Source organism: Phyllobates terribilis, unplaced genomic scaffold (genome assembly GCF_046119375.1).
Source record: "Phyllobates terribilis strain yellow unplaced genomic scaffold, ASM4611937v1 Scaffold_1__5_contigs__length_1240528914, whole genome shotgun sequence".
In the NCBI taxonomy this organism is placed as follows: Eukaryota; Metazoa; Chordata; class Amphibia; order Anura; family Dendrobatidae; genus Phyllobates; species Phyllobates terribilis.
The window spans coordinates 352,355,467-352,374,615 of record NW_027362761.1 but is presented as its reverse complement, the minus strand read 5'-3'; the positions used below and the strand labels follow the sequence as shown (position 1 = coordinate 352,374,615).

General features: G+C 41.4%; 1 protein-coding gene across 16 annotated transcripts in view; it reads right to left on the bottom strand.

Moving 5' to 3' along the window:
* The window catches only part of NCOR2 (nuclear receptor corepressor 2), a 475,703-nt gene that overhangs the window by 47,297 nt on the left and 409,257 nt on the right, over positions 1–19,149 (bottom strand). For 15 of the 16 annotated variants that reach the window (XM_073676156.1, XM_073676157.1, XM_073676163.1 and 12 more), the window contains 8 exons: positions 18,901–19,040; positions 17,834–17,939; positions 15,209–15,313; positions 13,736–13,827; positions 13,480–13,634; positions 11,997–12,142; positions 10,283–10,372; positions 1,494–1,774 (listed from right to left, as the gene is read on the bottom strand). In XM_073676156.1, the coding sequence (XP_073532257.1) occupies positions 1,494–1,774; positions 10,283–10,372; positions 11,997–12,142; positions 13,480–13,634; positions 13,736–13,827; positions 15,209–15,313; positions 17,834–17,939; positions 18,901–19,040 (1,115 nt within the window). Of the gene's footprint in view, positions 1–1,493; positions 1,775–10,282; positions 10,373–11,996; positions 12,147–13,479; positions 13,635–13,735; positions 13,828–15,208; positions 15,314–17,833; positions 17,940–18,900; positions 19,041–19,149 lie in introns of all 16 variants that reach the window. The other variant, XM_073676159.1, reaches the window with a different exon arrangement.

The window sequence follows — 19,149 nt, the reverse complement described above, 5'->3', positions numbered from 1 at the left end:
TAAAGAAAAATAGGAAAGACATATATTGGACATATTTATTGATGGGGCTAGAAACAGAAATTCAGACTCGCAGTGTCTTTTTGATTGGTTTATTTATGCCGTTTTTAATTTGATTTTTGTTTTTTGTTTTTCATTTATGAGAAGGTCTTAACAGACCGTGGGGGGCATTTTAACATATTAATAAATTGTGAATTTCCATTGTAACTCGTATGTTTGCCCCAGTTAAAGGGGAATTTTAGTTTCTTGCTTAAATAGCAGAGCTCACTAAGTTTCCTATGACCCAGAACCTCCTGTTACCTCCCTACACCCATTGATCACATGAACACAGGGTCTGGAGGAGGAAGAACTGAAAATGCTTCCTAACACATGCACTGGTTCAGCGCTGTATATACAGAGATTGAGAAGGTAAACCTTGTAATAAATTGTTTATCTTCTCTATGGGTAGTCTGGCTGTGTCTGACAGCCAGATCCCCACCCCAACAACTTCACAATCTCATGCTCACTGCTTAGACTGCATTAATCTTATAGAACGTCAGTGTCGGGATAAGTGTGATCCGCAGGGACGTTTATAGTCTATGGGTAGTCCAGTAGTAGTTAAATTAAACTAGGACTGTACATACTGAGAGTTTATTTATAGGGTTCACATTTTACAGTTTACTACTAGTGACCTCATCTGATTAACATTCGTTATTCTATATATTCTTTCGCTATATAAGATGGCACACAATTTCATGTAATATTTTTATTAAAACCTCAGTTTTGCTGTTTATTTTCATTTTTCACTAGTCAACTGATTATCATCACAGGCAGAATTACAATGAGGAAAATCACCAATCTATGGATGACACAGGATATATGATTGAGGTGATGGTCACATCTCACCTTCTCCCCCTATCAGCAAAATGAATGTTGCACATATCACAAAGCGTCCACATAAAATATTTCTACAGAAGTTAATGAATATCTCCAGATGTTTGTTTCCTATGGTTCATGAGGCTGCTCAAGAGTATGTCTATAAATTGTTGTTAAAGGTGTTGTCCAGGACTAAACGATTGATAACGTATCCTTTGATTGGGTTATCAATAGGAGATCGGTGGGGTCCGACACATGGCACCCCCTCAGCTGAAATCTGATCATAAGAAAAAGTCATCAGTTGTTTATTCCCCTTTAAACAGCAGCTTAGGAAAGAAACTTCCTCCATATTTGCCCATCTGGCAATATCTGCGCAGAATAACCTTCATTTAGGAGAGTTATTGTCGCACATATCCCTAGATTTCCATGCCATAGGACCCTCATTGCTCACTCATGAACATGGTAATACAACATGTGCCACCTGATTACCAACCAGGCATTGGCTCCAGGTTCGCATCTCTTAGCAGGGGCAATTGTCTATTTTATATGTATTGGTAATGATGATTTGGTTAACAGTAACAGCTAGCAACACGAAAAATGAATCACAATAAAGACAGACATTAGTAGACATTACTACATACCTGTGTAATCGACCCTTCCTTATGAGGCCGAGGATTAACTTGAATCTCGGCACCGTGTCTCATTTCTTCCCTGGGAATCTCATGAACAGATCTACCAATTTCCTTCACCGTGGCCACCACTTCATCGTGTGTCTTCAATTTGAGTGGGCCTGAAAGACCCTCGTGAGTTCGGACTTTGTAGGCATCGGATAGGCTTCGTGGTGGAGTGCTTTCTCTCTTCAGCTGCTTGGCTTCTCTTCGGAGGTAGTCTTCTTGAGCCTCAATGTAGGCGCGTGGAATCCCTGGACAAAGGGCACGAAAAGTTACAAAAGGCAGCCACATAAACATGCTCTATTCTATTTATGACACAAAATGTATTAAGTTACACAAATAAATCCTATTACATTAGGACGGTTAAATAAACCTGACATGAGATTTATGTTGTCCGAACCATAGGCAGCATGAATCAGGCACTGGAGGTATTGCTTCGGCACTCTATTGAAAATCATTTTTATCTTTTATTGTGATTTGACCAATTTGTCACAATAAAAGATAAAAACGATTTTCAATGGAGTGCTGAAGTAATCTCTATGCTTGACAGTTTTTTTCTTCTGAGCACCAATCTCTTTTTTTGCAGTGAGCAAGCATATTAATTTTCTTATTGGCGTTATTGCTGCCATGTACATTTTACTGTGAAACGCTGCGGCATTTCAGAGAAAATTTACTTTAAAAACCTAGCCAGTGACGATGTGCCTGGGATGACTAGTCCAAGGCTGGTCCAGGCAACTACTCCTTGCATCTCTCCCCTACACCAACTAGTCTATCCACACACACACATACGGAGAGGGACCAGTCAATCATGAGGAGCGGGGCAAGGAAGAGAGTCGCCATAAATGGTACATTCTCGAAATGGGATATAATCAGCAGTGGGGACCGCAGGGATCTGTGCGAGGACAGATTCTTTTAAACCTCTTTACTCTCAATCTTATCCCCAAGGTCATTAATAAAGTGTCAGTCTTGGCTGACGACACCAAACTATGTAGGATATTAAAATCTGATCTTAATGTTACAATATTGCAGAACAATCTGGATAAGATGACTGAAGGAACAAACACTTGGCAGAGGAGGTTTAATGTAGATAAATGTAGAGTAATGCACCTAGGACGGAGTAATCCTATTGCTGCATACACATTAAATGGTTGCCCCTTTATAAATCACTGGTGAGGAGGCATCTGGAATATGGAATCCAGTTTTGGGCTCCACATTTTAAAAAGGATATTCAGACATTAGAGTCAGTTCAAAGGCGGGCAACTAGATTATTACAAGGGATGGAAGGCCTCTCATATGATGAGAGGTTGGAAAAGTGGAGCTTATTTAGCTTAGAAAAAAGACGTCTCAGGGGAGATCACATTTACATATACAGTGGGTACAGAAAGTATTCAGACCCCTTTAAATTTTTCACTCTTTGTTTCATTGCAGCCATTTGATAAATTCTATAAAGTTCTTTTTTGTTTCTCATTAAAGTACACTCTGCACCCCATCTTGACTGAAAAAAAACAGAAATGCAGAAATGTTTGCAAATTTAAAGAAAACTGAAATATCACATGGTCATAAGTATTCAGACCATTTGCTCAGACACTCATGTTTAAGTCACATGCTGTCCATTTCCTTGTGATCCTCCTTGAGATGGTTCTACTCCTTCATTGGAGGCCAGCTGGGTTTAATTAAACTGTTAGGACTTGATTTGGAAAGGCACACACCTGTCTATATAAGACCTCACAGCTCACAGTGCATGTCAGACCAAATGAGAATCATGAGCTCAAAGGAACTGCCCAATGAGCTCAGAGACAGAATTGTGGCAAGGCACAGATCTGGCCAAGGTTACAAAATAATTTCTGCATTACTCAAGGTTCCTAAGAGCACAGTGGCCTCCATAATCCTTAAATGGAAGAAGTTTGGGACCACCAGAAGTCTTCCTAGACCTGGCCGTCCAGCCATAGCGAGCAATCGTGGGAGAAGAGCCTTGGTGAGAGAGGTACAGAAGAAACCCAAGATCACTGTGGCTGAACTCCAGAGATGCTGTAGGGAGATGGGAGAAAGTTCCACAAAGTCAACTATCACTGCAGCCCTCCACCAGTCAGGCCTTTATGGCAGAGTGACCTGACGGAAGCCTCTCCTCAGAGCAAGACATATGAAAGCCCGCACAGAGTTTGCTCAAAAACACATGAAGGGCTCCCAGACTATGAGAAATAATATTCTCTGGTCTGATGAGACGAAGATAGAACTTTTTGGTGATAATTCTAAGCGGTATGTGTGGAGAAAACCCGGCACTGCTCATCACCTGCCCAATACAATCCCAACAGTGAAACATGGTGGTGGCAGCATCATGCTATGGGGGTGTTTTTCAGCTGCAGGGACAGGACGACTGGTTGCAATTGAAGGAAACATGAATGCAGCCAAGTACAGAGATATCCTGGATGAAAACCTCTTCCAGAGTGGTCTGTATCTCAGATTTGGCCGAAAGTTCACCTTCCAAAAAGACAATGACTATAAACACACAGCTAAAATAACAAAGGAGTGGCCTCAGAACAACTCTGTGATCATTCTTGACTTGCCCAGCCAGAGCCCTGACCTAAACCCAATTGAGCATCTCCGGAGAGACCTGAAAATGGCAGTCCACCAATGTTCAACATCCAACTTGACGGAACTGGAGAGGATCTGCAAGGAAGAATGGCAGAGGATCCCCAAATCCAGGTGTGAAAAACTTGTTGTATCATTCCCAAGAAGACTTATGGCTGTACTAGCTCAAAAGGGTGCTTCTACTCAATACTGAGCAAAGGGTCTGAATACTTATGACCATGTGATATTTCAGTTTTTCTTTAATAAAATTTGCATAAATTTCTACATTTCTGTTTTTTTTTCAGCTAAGATGGGGTGCAGAGTGTACTTTAATGAGAAAAATAATGAACTTTATAGAATTTATCAAATGGCTGCAATGAAACAAAGAGTGAAAAATTGAAAGGGGTCTAAATACTTTCCGTACCCACTGAATAAATATGTGTGGTCAGTACAAAGGACTAGCACATGACATTCCTTCCAAAGCCCATACTAAGAACTAGGGAGCACGGGTGGAAGAAAGGCGATTCCGGCAGCTAAATAGGAAAGGATTCTTTACAGTCAGAGCAGTCAGAATGTGGAATGTCGACCACTAGAGGTAGTAATGACCGACACTATAAAGCTATTAAAAAAGGGCTGGATGATTTCCTCAGTACAAACAACATTGTGGGTTATAGCTAATTTAGTGGCAAAATATATGATTGGTGGAGGAAGGTTGAACTTGATGGACCTAGGGCTTTTTTCAATCTATGTAACCTGCTTCAGACTAGAAATCTCAGACAAGCTTTTCCAAACATTGCAGAGTTTCAGAGTAAACAATATATGGCTGCAACAATGCAGCAACTTTCTGGTACCTAATGCTACCTGAATCTCAGTACAGGTTCCCTTTAAGGCTCTGATTACATTTAAGTTTCCATAAAAAAAGACTCAGAATAAAAGTGCCACATGCTGAGCTATTTTGTCTGGTAAACGGAAGAACATCCTGATGGCCGAAGAAACTAGTCAATTGAGTCTGCCAGGTGTGCTGGTGTCCATCATGAGACAGATCAAGCACTGCCATCATTTTCACTGTTCTGCTCCTATGACATAGATATGAACGGAGCTTTACCAGCTAAAGTTCAGTAGACAAGTAACTAGTGAAAAAACAGTTTACCATAAAATGTCACAAAAACATTAAAAACCGAGATTTTGTTTACTTAGACCAAATGCAAAATGATATAAAAACAAGGTATAAAATATCCAACGATCAGGGCCATGTCCTCTCTTGGAGCATGTGTCATTTGTATATGCAAAACGGACCTTGGATGAACTGAACCCATTGTGTATAATCTATGTGTCCGGACTAAAATGTAACAAAGTATTTAGCAGTAGGAATCTACCCAGCTCATGCATATCAACACAAAACAAAAACACACAAGAACAAAGACGCCATGTACCTGAGCAGCGGTCCTATCAATGTTAAAGGGGCTGTCCGGCCTTAAGCCCCCGTCTCACATAGATAGATCGCTAGCGAGATCGCTGCTGTGTCACGGTTTTGGTGACGCAACAGCGACCTCACCAGCGATGTCGCTATGTGTGACACGTTGCAGCGATCAGGCCCCTGCTGTGAGGTCGCTGATCGCTGCAAAGTGTCCTGGACCATTTTTTGGTCGTTGCTCTCCCGCTGGTCAGCACACATCGCTGTGTGTGACCAGCGGGAGCAGCATTCAGGCTGGTAACCATGATAAACATCGGGTTACTAGGGGCACACGCGTTTATCATGGTTACGAGCCTGCTAAAGTGAGCGGTAACCTCCCGCTCACTGTAGCAGAGTGGTAACCATGATAAACAGCGGGTTACTAGGTGCGCGTGTGCCCCTAGTAACCCGATGTTTATCATGGTTACCAGCCTGCTCCTGCTTCAGCAGCAGGCTGGTAACCAGGAGCAGGACATCGTGGAAAGATTCTTTCCACGATGTCGCTGCTCCCCTGATCGTTGATGAGCCTGCCTGTTTGACAGCTCACCAGCGACCACATAGCGACGCAGCAACGATCCCTGACAGGTCGTATCGTTGTCGGGATCGTTGCAGCGTCGCTAAGTGTGACGGGGCCTTTAGGCTACAAGTCTGTAGTCACTTTGTGTCACTGCAGATTTGTGAATCCTCTCATCGTGAGCTGTGAGGATTTTCCGATGCCAGAATCATGACCACAAATATGTGATTTGCATACATGCGGTCATGTGCCAACTAGATGGGTGCTGCCTCACTCAATGCAACTGTATTGAGCGAGGCCGGACAAGTCTAGTCGGAATATGGCCGGAAATATGCAAATCACATACTTGGGGGTCACATAACTGCCTGCTCCTGGCGTCGGCACCAGGGAATCCTCAAAGAGTGCAGTGCGCGCAATGTGAGGATTCAGAAACATTTCAAATACATGCACTTTTCACATGATACTTGGGTGGACAGAGTGAGGAGTTCGAAGAATCAGAACCCATTAACTATACAATTAGAAACAATAAAATAATCCCAGGTAAAATAATGCTAAATACGATATCACAAAGGACAAAATTAGGCAAAACCAAGCTTTATGAGTTTTCCATGAGTATAATATTATTTATTTTTAAAGCACCCTTAATTCCAGGGTGCTGTACATGTGAAAAGGAATTTACAAATTTTAGGTAAACAAACTGTCAGCCTGGTACAGAGGGAGAGAGGAATCTGCCCTCATGGGCTTACAGTCTACAGGGTGTTGGAGGAGGAGACAATAGGTCAGTAGGAAGTGTTGTAGCGGCTCTGTTGGTAGTGAGGTGGCAGCGGGGTTATTGCAGACTGTAGGTGTTTTTGAGTAGACTAATTTTCAGGTCCCGTATGAAGGTTCCAAATGTGAGATAATTGGACATAGTGAGGCACTCCGTTCCAGAGGATGTGGGATGCCCAGAAGACTTGGAGGCGATTTGGTGAGAAACGTGAGAGAGCAAAGAAGGAGGTCTTGAGAGGATTGGAGATTACATGTGGGGAGGTGTTGGCAGATTAGTTTTGAGATATATGGAGGAGACAGGTTATGGATGACCTTATAAGTAGTTGTTGGTAGTTTAAACTAAATTAGTTGGGGAATTGGAAGCCGCTGAAGCGACTGGCACAGGGGACAGGCATCGGAGTAGTGTTGGGAGAGGTGAATTAAGGCAGAAAAGTTATGGACAAACTGGAAAGGTGCGAGAGTGTGAGTCGGGAGACCCCATGGAGGTTAGTAGAATCACAGCTGAGGAAAGAACAAATTCTGGAAATATTTTTGAGTTGGAGGCATCGGGAAGTGGTAAGGGCTTGGATGTTTTGTTTGAAGTACAGTGCAGAGTCAAGGGTTACTCCGAGGCAGCGGACTTGCGGTACGAGGGAAAGAATTATTCAATTTATAATGAAAGATAGGTCAGGTAGGGAAGTTAAGTGGGATGGAGGAAAGATGATGACTTTGGTTTTGTCCACAGTGAGTATTAGAAAAAGTGATGAGAAGAAGGAGGATGTGGTTGATAGACACTCTGGTATTCTGGAGAGCTGAGAGGTGACATCTAGACCAGACAGGTAGACGGGTGTCATCAGCATACAGGTGGTACTGGAAGCAATAGGACTTTTTTGAGTTGTCCCAGGCCAAAAGTATAGATTGATTCGAATAGGACCCAGGACAAAGCCTTGAGGGACACCAGCAGAGAAAGGGTGCGAAGAGGAGTTAGTATGGGAATGGGAGATGCTAAATGTGTGGTTAGTGAGGTATGAGGAGATCCAGGAGAGGAAAAGGTCTTTGATGCCAAGGGAAGAGAGGATTTGTAGTAGGCGTGATTGGTCAACTGTGTCAAAGGTGGAGGACAGGTCTAGAAGTAGGAGTATAAAATACTGTGTTAGTTTTGGCGGTAAGTTGTTTGCAACTATGGTTAAGGCAGGTTTAGCAGAGTGGTGGGGATGGAAGATGGATTGTAGGTTGTCAAAGAACAAGTTAGGTGAGAGGTGGCAGGAAAGTTCAATGTGGACATGCTATTCGAGGAGTTTGCAGGTGAATGGGAGAAGCGATATGGGGCGATAGCTGGACATTGAGGTTTGGTCAAGGGATGACTTCTTTAAGATAGGTGTGATTGTTGCATGTTTGAAAAAAGAAGGGAAGACCATATATATTATACACAGTACTGTATGTTGGCACACTTTGAGGCTATGTGCCCACGATGCAGAAATACTCCGTATTTTTCCTGAGCGTTTCTGCATCTCCCTGGCAGAAAAAACGCATGCGGATTGTACATGTGGATTGTACATGCGTTTTTCCTGGCAGGGACATGCGGATGTGAAGTATTCTTCACATGCATTTCTGCATGCGGGTTGACAAGCGCTTTCCAAGCGATTTTAGCATCACTTGGAAGGTGCTTGTCAACTTGGTCACACTAGATAAATCCATGAAAAAGGCATGGATTTATATAGTGTGACCCCAAAGAATGGTTAAAAATAAAAAAAAAAATCTATACTTACCTTCCGATGGCCCCCGCAGTCTTGCTTCACCGTCCTGGCTGCCGGCAGATCGCGGTACACTGAAGGACCTGCCGTCTGCATTGGTCTTTACAAACTCACAATATGTACTTTTTTTTAGGATTTAGCATTCCTGTGAATCACTAACCTAATATTTAGTGCACCTGTTATTCCAGCCCAGGATGCTTTGACTACATCCCAGAATTTTTTGGCATTTGTTGGCTTTGCCTCAGACTACATTTTTGATGTCACTCCACAAGTGTTCTATCGGTTTAAGGATTGGGATGGCCACTCCATAACCTCAATTTTGTTGGACTGTTGTTTTTTGGGTGGCTGAGTTGTTGAAACACCCATTTCAAGGGCATATCCTCTTCAGCGTAAGGCAACATGACCTCTAGTATTTTAATATATGCAAACTGGTCCATGATCCCTGGTATGTGGTAAATAGGTCTGGCACCATAATAAGAGAAACATGCCCATATCATGATGCTTGCACCACCATGCTTCACTGTCTTCAGAGTGTACTGTGGCTTGAATGCAGAGTTTGGGGGTCGTCTGACGAGCTGTCTGCGGCCCTCGGACCCAAAATGAACAATTTTTCTTTCATCAGTCCACAAAATGTTTCTCCATTTCTCTTTAGGCCAGTTGATGTGTCCTTTGGCAAAATGTATCCGCTTCTTTAACAGTGGGACTTTGCGGGAACTTCTTACTAAGAGATTAGCTTTACACAGACGTCTTCTAACTGTCACAGTACTCACAGGTAACTTGAGACTGTCTTTGATCATCCTGGAGCTGATCATTGGCTGAGCATTTGCCATTCTGGCTATTCTTCGATCCATTTGAATGGCAGTCTTCCGTTTTCTTCCACGTCTCTCTGGTGTTGCTTTCCATTTTAAAGCACTGGAGATCATTTTAGTTGAACAGCCTATCATTGTCTGCACTTCCTTATAAGTTTTACCCTCTCCAACCAACTTTTTAATCAAAGTACGCTGTTCTTCTGAACAATGTCTTGAATGACCCATATTTCTCAGGCTTTCAAGGAGAAATGCAAGTACAACATGTGTCGGCTTCACCCTTAAATAAGGGCCACCTGATTCACATCTGTTTCTTCACAGAATGATTGACCTCACTAATTCAACTCCACATTGCTATTATTTTGAACACGCCCCCTTTCAATTAATTATTCAAATACACAGACTCAAAAACATGCAGATCATGAATGCTGAGGTTTTCTTAGAATCTACTGCACCAACTGTTAAATTGTTTGACATGTGGTAATATAATTTATACCAAAAACAGTGATTAATCTGGTTAGTCACATTGGACTGCTATTATTTTGAACACTACTGTAACAAGCAGCTTTGTAAAGCTTTTTTGTTATAACCAAGTGCACGCATATATATATTTGTACGCTATGTTGTGAAAAAATTCTTTTCACACAGGAGTGTAAAAACCTTCACATGTGTGCAGGTAGCAAAATCTACACAAACAGCTGCAGAGGACCCATAATTTAAAGAATATCCTCAGTGGAGTGAAGAAATCTAGTAATCTGGTGACTCTTGCCTATTACACTTCAGTTACAACACCCCGGCCAACCCCGAACTGGCTGATGAGCACCACCTATAAATATACTTGGAAATACAAGATTCCTTTCCCACACGTAAGCTACAGCAAGAAATGTACAGAGGAGAATGAACAGGGCAAAGCTTACCCTGTGTAATAGAGCCTCGTATATGCTGTGGCGGCTCTTTCATGCTATGAGGACTGTGTCTGTCACCAGGAATTGCTCTTCCCATTAAACCTGCACAGAAACAGAAATATCAAACTATGCAATCCATTCTCATTGTGATTAATCAGCAAGTAAAGCATCCAAACTATGTTTTATGTGGCTATATATACACCTATACTGCACATTATTCTACAAAACAAAGCTATTAAAAATGAGCTGTGAAATCAGGAGATCTGTCAGACAATAGATCTAATTACTACGTAAACCACTGAATGATCTCACCTTCATTTAAAGCTAAGGCAACAAGAAAAATCTGCAAATTTATGCAAAGATCCCCGTGTTTCCACATGTCTACAACAAAATCAGCCAAATTACCAGCTGAAAGCTACAATAACTATATATGTCCCAATATTCAAGGGTAAGAAGCTATTAAAGAGGTAATAGAGCCGCTGTTGTGATCCAGCAGCAGTTGCCACGCTTGCATTATTCTCTCTCCTGAATTTCTTAGAAATTAATTCTATCAATATTTAATTAGTACTTATGAATTCTGTTAAGCGTACAGTGCAGTGATCACAGCGTCACTGGGCTGAACTGTCACTTTTAATTGAGGCTATAGATACTGCCGGCAGATTCACAGGAGGCAGGGAAGATGCAGCCAACAGATCCGGGACAAAGGTAAAAAGGTGAGATGGGAATACCCTTTAAAGTGGATCTTTCACCAAATTCCAAAATACAAACTGTCAACATTATTAAATAGATTCCTCAGACCTGATGAGGTTGGTGTACTTGCTGTGAAAATCTGTCAGAATGGCAGTATTATCCAGATATGAAGATGAGCATTTTATAGAATAAAATAAGTCATGAGTCCAAGTGTATTCAGTCGTCTCCTACCCAACCTGACTGACAGCTGCAGTTTGTACTGAGCAGTATGAGATCTCAGCAGCAGCAGGGACACTGAGGAGCGGTCAATCAGGCTAGGTGGGCGGAAATCCTTTCTTAAAGGATTATACAGCCATTCTGACATGGATTTAAAAAAAAAAGTTCTTTAGTCTAATCAGGTCTAAGAGACCTAATTAGTAATGTTTATATTGTGAAACCTGGTGACAGATCCATTTTAAAGACTGCTGCCTAGAATTGGGCAAATTTATTTCAGTGGAATGGAGTTCTACTAGAGTTTTACAAAGTTCTGTATTCTCCAGAATGTGGATCTTTTGTTTTTTTGCTCCACACAAATTTAGGAAAATTGCACTGCATTATCACACCAGGCCTGCACTAGACCCTTTTTAAGTCCTGGCCTAGAGCACATGTCGCGATATATCGTGATGTCACGATGTGTGCTGAAACTTAATGCACACTTTAGACTGGAACTTGTGGCCACACTTAGACCTGGGTTGTCCCAGGCCGAATCACAGCCCGAAGTTCTGGCCTAGCATGAAGATGCAGTGCGCGATTTGAAAATAAGCCGAATATCCCATTAGGAAGAGCAAGCAGCAGATGTGCATCTACATCTTAAGTTTACTATGCCCTAGGGCCTCTCCAGACCCCAGAGCATAAGGGACATTCAATTTGGGGAGAATAAATTCCCTGCAAATTAAATTTCCCAGTAAAATCCACACGATCTCGTCAGCTCTGCTCATCTCAGTTGCTGACAAATAAATGCACATATAACCCTTTTCAGTGAGCTCTGGCAGCCTACCTTCTATAGAAGCAGTCGATATGTCCCGTACTGATAAACCTCTTGACATCTGTCCTTCCATCATTTCATAAGTACGTTTGGGAGCGCTTGCCTCTTGAGAAGACCCAGCAGTCCGAATATCCTCCTTGGAGTTTTGAGAAGCTGAACTGCCTAAATAAGGATACAGATCACTGTTATCCACACAACAAACAGCAGAAGAATTTCTCTTTTCAGCAGAAAATGACCCCAAAATGAACGACAACGCATCCAATCTCTTAAAAGCTTTACGTCAAGATACGCCATATGTACAGAAGCCAAGAAAACATGTTACTTTGCTTTTCACGGCAATGATGCCTCCATGTTCCCCACTCAGCAGATCACTACAGAACAGAAATTAATCTTTCCAAGGAAACACCACTCAGAAGAACAGGAAAGATGCTTCTGTATATTCCTGCCTTTTTTTACTATGTAGAATACGATTATTATCACTATTTCTTCTTGTACTAAACAATCAACTCTTACATAGAAATCCAAATTTTAATTAGTGAACAACAGAAAAAAGTTAACATGCAGACAACGCCCAATGAATTACATATTTCCCTCCAAGTTATTACACCCCCCACTATTCGGGACAGCGTACAGCTGCATGCGTATAATACACTGTATACCAAACACCAGAATGCCAGGTAACACGGAAATGCTTAACAAACAATATCTACCACATTGCCATATTACAGCGCCATAAAAGTCTCAATACACTTCTATACACCACTGATTTATTATGGAGCCATGGTGAGATTCCATATAAGTCTGATGCATCTTCCATAGAGTCATACTAGGTTTGTCTGAATGCAATCTAAGGTTACAGATGTGTCTATCATTACCTTTTCTTGAATTTGAATCTAATGTCTCACAAACCTAATGTAATACAATATCACAAACTGCTAGCAAAGCAAGCTGCAACCGACATCACAACCACTGGGTGGCCAAAAAGACACAAGTAAAATACACATCTCAAGACAGAGTATCATGTTTTTTTTTCTTTAAAGCCAGTGATCTAAAGTCCAGAGAAAAGCACATGTAAAGGACATTTCTGTAGTTTGAGATATCATATTTTCACCATTGTCTGACAGTGTATTAGGGATCTAATGTCAGGACTACTTACAGTTTTACTAAACCGAACTAACATCGCCTTAAGGTTCTGTGGAACTCTAAGTTTATTTTTTAAGAAACTAGTAAATTATACCCATCTGAATATAAATATCCAAAACTGGCAAAGTGAAGAGTGTTCTAACTGACTTGATGTGTCAACGTAAAAGTAACGTAGCCAGAAGTACATTTTGCCTTGGTAGGTCATCCTATTCACTGCACATTAACGGAAATATATCAAGGTCAAGATTAGAGCCTTGAAAAATAGTGAATATTCACAATTTGAGGAACCTATTACATTAACATGCTTTACACAGTCTTTAACAACAGCTCCAAGGAAAGGAAATCACCAAACTTGCCATCGAGGGACAGGATGTGGCCTTTCTTGCCTTTATAAATGACCTGACCTTTGGACAGCGGTTCCTCCCGCATTCGGTCTACCCTGCCAGGACTGTTTTCTCCCATGATCTTCGAAATGGTTCCTTTGTAGAGCACGTCTGCTGGAGTGCCCTGAAGAGTGTGCAGAAAGTCGTGTCAGCACAAGACTTAACAGTGAATTAAGATCTTACTTGCGAAGACACTTTATACGAATGATAAGAGGGTGAACTCACATGTGTTATGGACCCTCTGTACGTTATCTGGGCATCTGGAGGAGGTCGATTGCTAGGCAAACCTTTAGTGAGACTTCCTCCATGTGCAGTTCCTGCAAAGAAATAAAGAGACATCTTTAAAATGACCACTTAACATTCAAATCAACAGCAGTGGAGATGCACCGGACACAAACTGCAGGGCTATCATCCTCATAATTGTAAAAAATAAAAATAATTTCATTAAAGGTTATGTAGATGATCTGTTGTATATTTGACGCTCAGCATTGAAAATGGTCTATCGGAGATGTTCCCTGGTAGACAAACACCAATGCTATCAGGAGGTCCAGGTGATCTCTGTGGTGGAGTAAGCTGAAGGAGCTGAAACACTACATTTGTACACCAATGATACTATAAAAATGTTATTATCCATACTGGGAACTCCTGGATCTTTTAAGTGCAGTGCTTTTCTATTATTTTCCATTTTTTGACCTATAAATAACCACCTAAGCTCTGGGGACATAATTTATTATACTTCATACTTTTCTACATTGTACAAGATATTAAAAGTGGAGGAAATTCATCCCCTACCCCAAAAAGTGAATGAAGTCTTAATGTCATACAGTTGAGGGTATAACCATCTATGTAGGTTATCAGCCTAGATTTTAGGAGAGCATTGGTGGTGCTGCTCTATTTAGGCCAAAAACGATAATCTACACTGATATAATAAAAGTAAAGATGTTAAAATGGTAAGAAGTAAACTCTAACGGCTCAACTCAAAGAAATTAAGACAGAATTCTGGCGTAAAAAGATCTGAAAAGTTACAAAATTTTGGCACAACACAAGGCTGCGTTAAAATTTTGAGACTTAAGGCGTCACGGAGCAATTTTTGGCTCCTAAGCAGTAAGCGAAGCTGGCAACCCCCAATTGTCATGTGTAGCAGCATTCCTTATGCCACAATTTTTACTCCAGTCCACGTCTGGGGTAGGATTTGTGGCAAGACCAATACGGAGACACATGTCAATTAAAGAAACAGGAGCATCAGATTCCAGCATGCCTCATTATCAAGACCAGTATAAAGAACACAGGACTTGAATTGGGGCCTAAGAATATCACAAAGATACAGAATTTTTTTTACTATACAGTGATTAATCTTTTGTTTAGATTTTAAAGAGCTTGTTTTAGCTGGCAAACCCTTTTCTAAAGCAAGGTGTTCACTGATCAGCGGATTGACGCTTGTCTGAATGGCCATAATTAGCCCTAATAGCGCATATAGACAGGCCTATTCAGTGACATGGAGAGGTCTGTTCATAATCCTATACCTGTTTCACTGTACCCAGTATGCCTCCTTTGGTGTTCACAATACACAACATGTTTTTGGGAGATATTTTAGACGTTACCAATCCACCATTCATTCTATAATGCTAATTGATTACCAAGATGGATTGAGTTATACAGTTTTACAAATGTCCACAAGAAAGTAACAGCATATCCTACCCCTAAAAATGGAGCTCTCTTGAGTGGTCTGCATCACTAGGTTCTCAGGCTGGCTAGGCTGGCTCTTGGGAGAAAGCTGTTCTTGTTTGACAGCCAAGAAAGGCACTGAAAAACAATACAATAAGTTTCTTAAGCAGAGAAATCACCGCTTGATATTAAGCCTTCCCATCTTATCACTCACTATACAGAGTCATTGACTATTTTACAGCAGTCACTAGCACAATACTGGGGTTATTCCAGCAGGTAACAATGCAGATGTCGCTAAGTTATTCAATATTCACTTGTAATTTTGGTAATCATGAATGTATAGCGAAATAAACAATGTACTAATATATAACATGGCCTTTATAAATGGGTATAGGACATGCCTATCAAATACTAAAATGAGTGACTTACTAAAGTGAACAAATTTTAAAACAGTAATGGAATAAACACTGTATATTTCATGGTAATATTTGGTGCAGCATTTCATCCCTCATGGATTGAGTTGTCCAATACGCCAGTTATAGTGCTGAAGATCGAATTGTAACTCCAGGACTATCAGTCACAAAATGTTCTGGTACAAATAAATACATGAAGCTGTCACAGCATGCAAACAGTGAACTAATAAAAGTCTGCCACAATCCTCTGCCTCCTAAAGACTCCAGTGCAAAGTCCACCATGTTGGAAAAGAACCTTTTACATTTTTATTACAGTGGAAATCTCATGACACATACTAAGAGAAGGTGACCTCCTTTTAGGTTTATTGACCTGAAACAGAAGTGTCCTACCAGTTCAATGCCAGTATGAATGTCGTTTCCCATGTCATGGAGGGGGAAGACTTACTATATATTTCCATGATCATGGATGACATTATAACAACAGAGCCGATTAATGGAGTCCTTTTAATCAGAAAAGGGAAGTTGAAAAGTTGTAAATTTGTGAGCAATGCATAGCTGTGCAAACCTTTTCCCACAGTTCTGCCAACTTTTTGAAATGGCATGGCAACTACCCAATAAATTATGCCACAAAAGTAGCATAAATCATAGCCGAAATGTCCATCGGTCCATGGTGCACAGGCAGCATAATGATACTTGGACAACCCCTTCTAATTCCTCATTTGGCACCGTTGAAATAAAAATACCTATACTCACCTCCTATGCCGGCGCGGTTCCAGCGGTGTTGGCACTGGCATTCCCGGGGCTCACGTGAGGTTGTTACGTCACACGAGCCCTGTGCCCAATCAGCGCTGGCGTCACTGTCTCCGCCTTCGGACGTATTGAGAATCAACATAAAGTAAAGACTATGGCTGCTCTCTGACTGCCTCTTGATGTTCGATTTGTCTGAAGGCTGGAACAGTGAGGCCAGCGATGTTCAGGCACAAGGCTCACGTAACCTGGCATAGCCTCACGTGAGTCCTGAGAACGCCAGTCCCAACACCAGTGAAACGGAGTTGGCACGGAAGGGGAGTATAGGTGTTTTTATTTTAACAGGGCTAAACATGAGGAATGAAAAGAGGTTGTGCAAGTAGTGGACAACCCCTTTAAGAATGAATTTGGCACGTATTACTCCAGCGAACCCTGGATCAAGACTAGCATATAAAAACACCAGTCTTGATCAATTCCCCTCTTTGGATGTCAAATGTCAAACCTGTCTAAGAAAAACCAGTCGGAGCTGAGCTTTCATTTCCAAAATTTTCTTTTAGACATTTTTCATATATCTGCTCCTGGTAGGAGGTTAGTGTATGTGCAATGACTAAGCCATAAAATAGGATGCTGTTCCAAAACATCTTACATATCAAAGATTCAACATTGAATTATAACTAAAACTGCAAGGGAACAAATTTGCGAGCAGGAACAGCCATTTTGCATCAGGCTGCAATACTATTGTGAGGTGCTTGGTCATGGACTGTGAGGTTTTACGAGCTCACTACACCTCTACTCTCAAGTCAAACATCAAGGCATACTAGTTACAGAAGATTGGAGGCCGGAGTAGTGAATGTTACTTCTTTGAAACCAATCCACCTCCCCAAGAGCTATTTAGGGCGGAGGGGTCTAAAGAGGGAAGAAGTTCTGTGTACTGAGGAGCCACTCCTGGGCAGTAGGTGGCTCAGAAATGGATCAGGTGAAGCAGTCTAGGTCATCACACTGAATCACTAATTTTTATGAGCCACAGTGATCGGTTCTCTTTAGGGCCTGGAATGATCCATATCTACTGCAAGCGATATTAAACATTGCATACTTATCTACAGAAAATGTTGCTTTCATGCAGTAAATAAAAGTTTAGGTTTTATACAAGGTAGAAATCAATCTATGCTAAGTGCACCAAAACGCATCGTGAACGAAGGGAAGAAACTTTACAGACGTACTGTCATCAGCACTGAACTTTGCTTTAGAAAGAAACTCGAGTTCATAAAGGGTTTGGTCCCTTCAGAGGAAAAGGTCAATGACACAGTCTGTTTGGCAATACCATATTTATACTGGACAAGGCTTCTTGTACCTAGCAGACACGCTGAGGACATAGCACGCACAGACCTTTATGGAAGGACATGTCTGGAGTACTAAAAAAGCACATAAACAACTAGTTATCAGTCACTTTGTGGAAAACAGCAACAGGACCAAACAGATTTCAACCATCACTCCTCACCCGGTTTTTTAGGGTCCACACTCATTGGTAAACCCATTGTGATAGACCCAACAGGGACTTTTGCATGTTCAGAGCTGTATGGAGTATGAAGTGGGATGGGAACACCCTAAAAAAAAATAGAAATAGAAATAGTAAGACAAAAATGGAAAAACACACGGGTCACAGATTCCGGCTACAACATGGCAAGAACACAAGATTACTAATAAGACCGTATGACTGATGCATAAAGACTTAGGACTCAAGCAGACGTCCATGGATCTCGGTCCGATAACGGACAGCAATGCACGGATTGGCTGCGAGTCTCTCGACCAGAGCATGACAGCCTGATAGAAATATATGAAGCGGTCATGCTCCAGTCAGGACACCGGCAGCCAGTCCGTGCATTGCGGTCCGCGATTGGACCAAGATCCATGTACGTCTGCATGAGCTCTTAAAGACCAGTTTTCAAAAAGTGACAATAAGAAATGATTACCATTGCCCAAATGACAAGCAAAATAACTCCTGAATGGTAAATCTGTCTAAAGGTATGCACATATGTGGAGTATTTGCAGCAGATTTTTTTGCAAGGAAAAAACAGTGCTGGCAGGGAAAAAAACATTGAAAGAATTGATTTGCTTTAAATTTGCAAACACGATTTGACGGTTCAAATCTGCAAGGAAAAAAATGAACAGAATGTGCAGGAGATCCCAGAAAGCTCATTCCCTTAGCTGGTACTGTAAAATGCTACGTTTTATTTTGCGGCAAAAAACGTAGCTCGTAAACCAGCTCTAATTACACAAGAATAGAAAAAAGGCCAGCGCTGGATGCCATCACAACTAGTGACATTTGTCATGCAGACGTTGGCAAAATTTGGTGACAATGTAATTGTAATGGCAGCCAGATTGGTTGTTGAGCAGGTTTCCTAGACAAAGCTTAAAAATAGTATTATTGAAGTTTTAAAAACCTGTCAATTTGAGTTTTTAACACAATGTTTTTCATCCATTCAAACACAACAATTAACAGATGTAGACTGCACAGCATCAAATGTAACCTGCACATAGTTATCACATGAAATAAAGCCCAACTACCTGAGATATGGAGCCCATGGGTCTTTCAATAGCAGCTGGGTGTTTACTGGAGGAGATGAGAGGAGGAGGGTTTGACATATTGTTAACGCGAGAAGCCAGTGATCGTGAACCATCGTGCAAGTTTAATGGCATGGTATGACCTGTGCAAAAAGACACAATTAGTTAAGTTTCATTTGCAGAGTTATCAATAGTTGGCCACCGGTGACCTCTGGCTGCTCATTCCTTTGAACTTCTCTTACCCTCATGGTT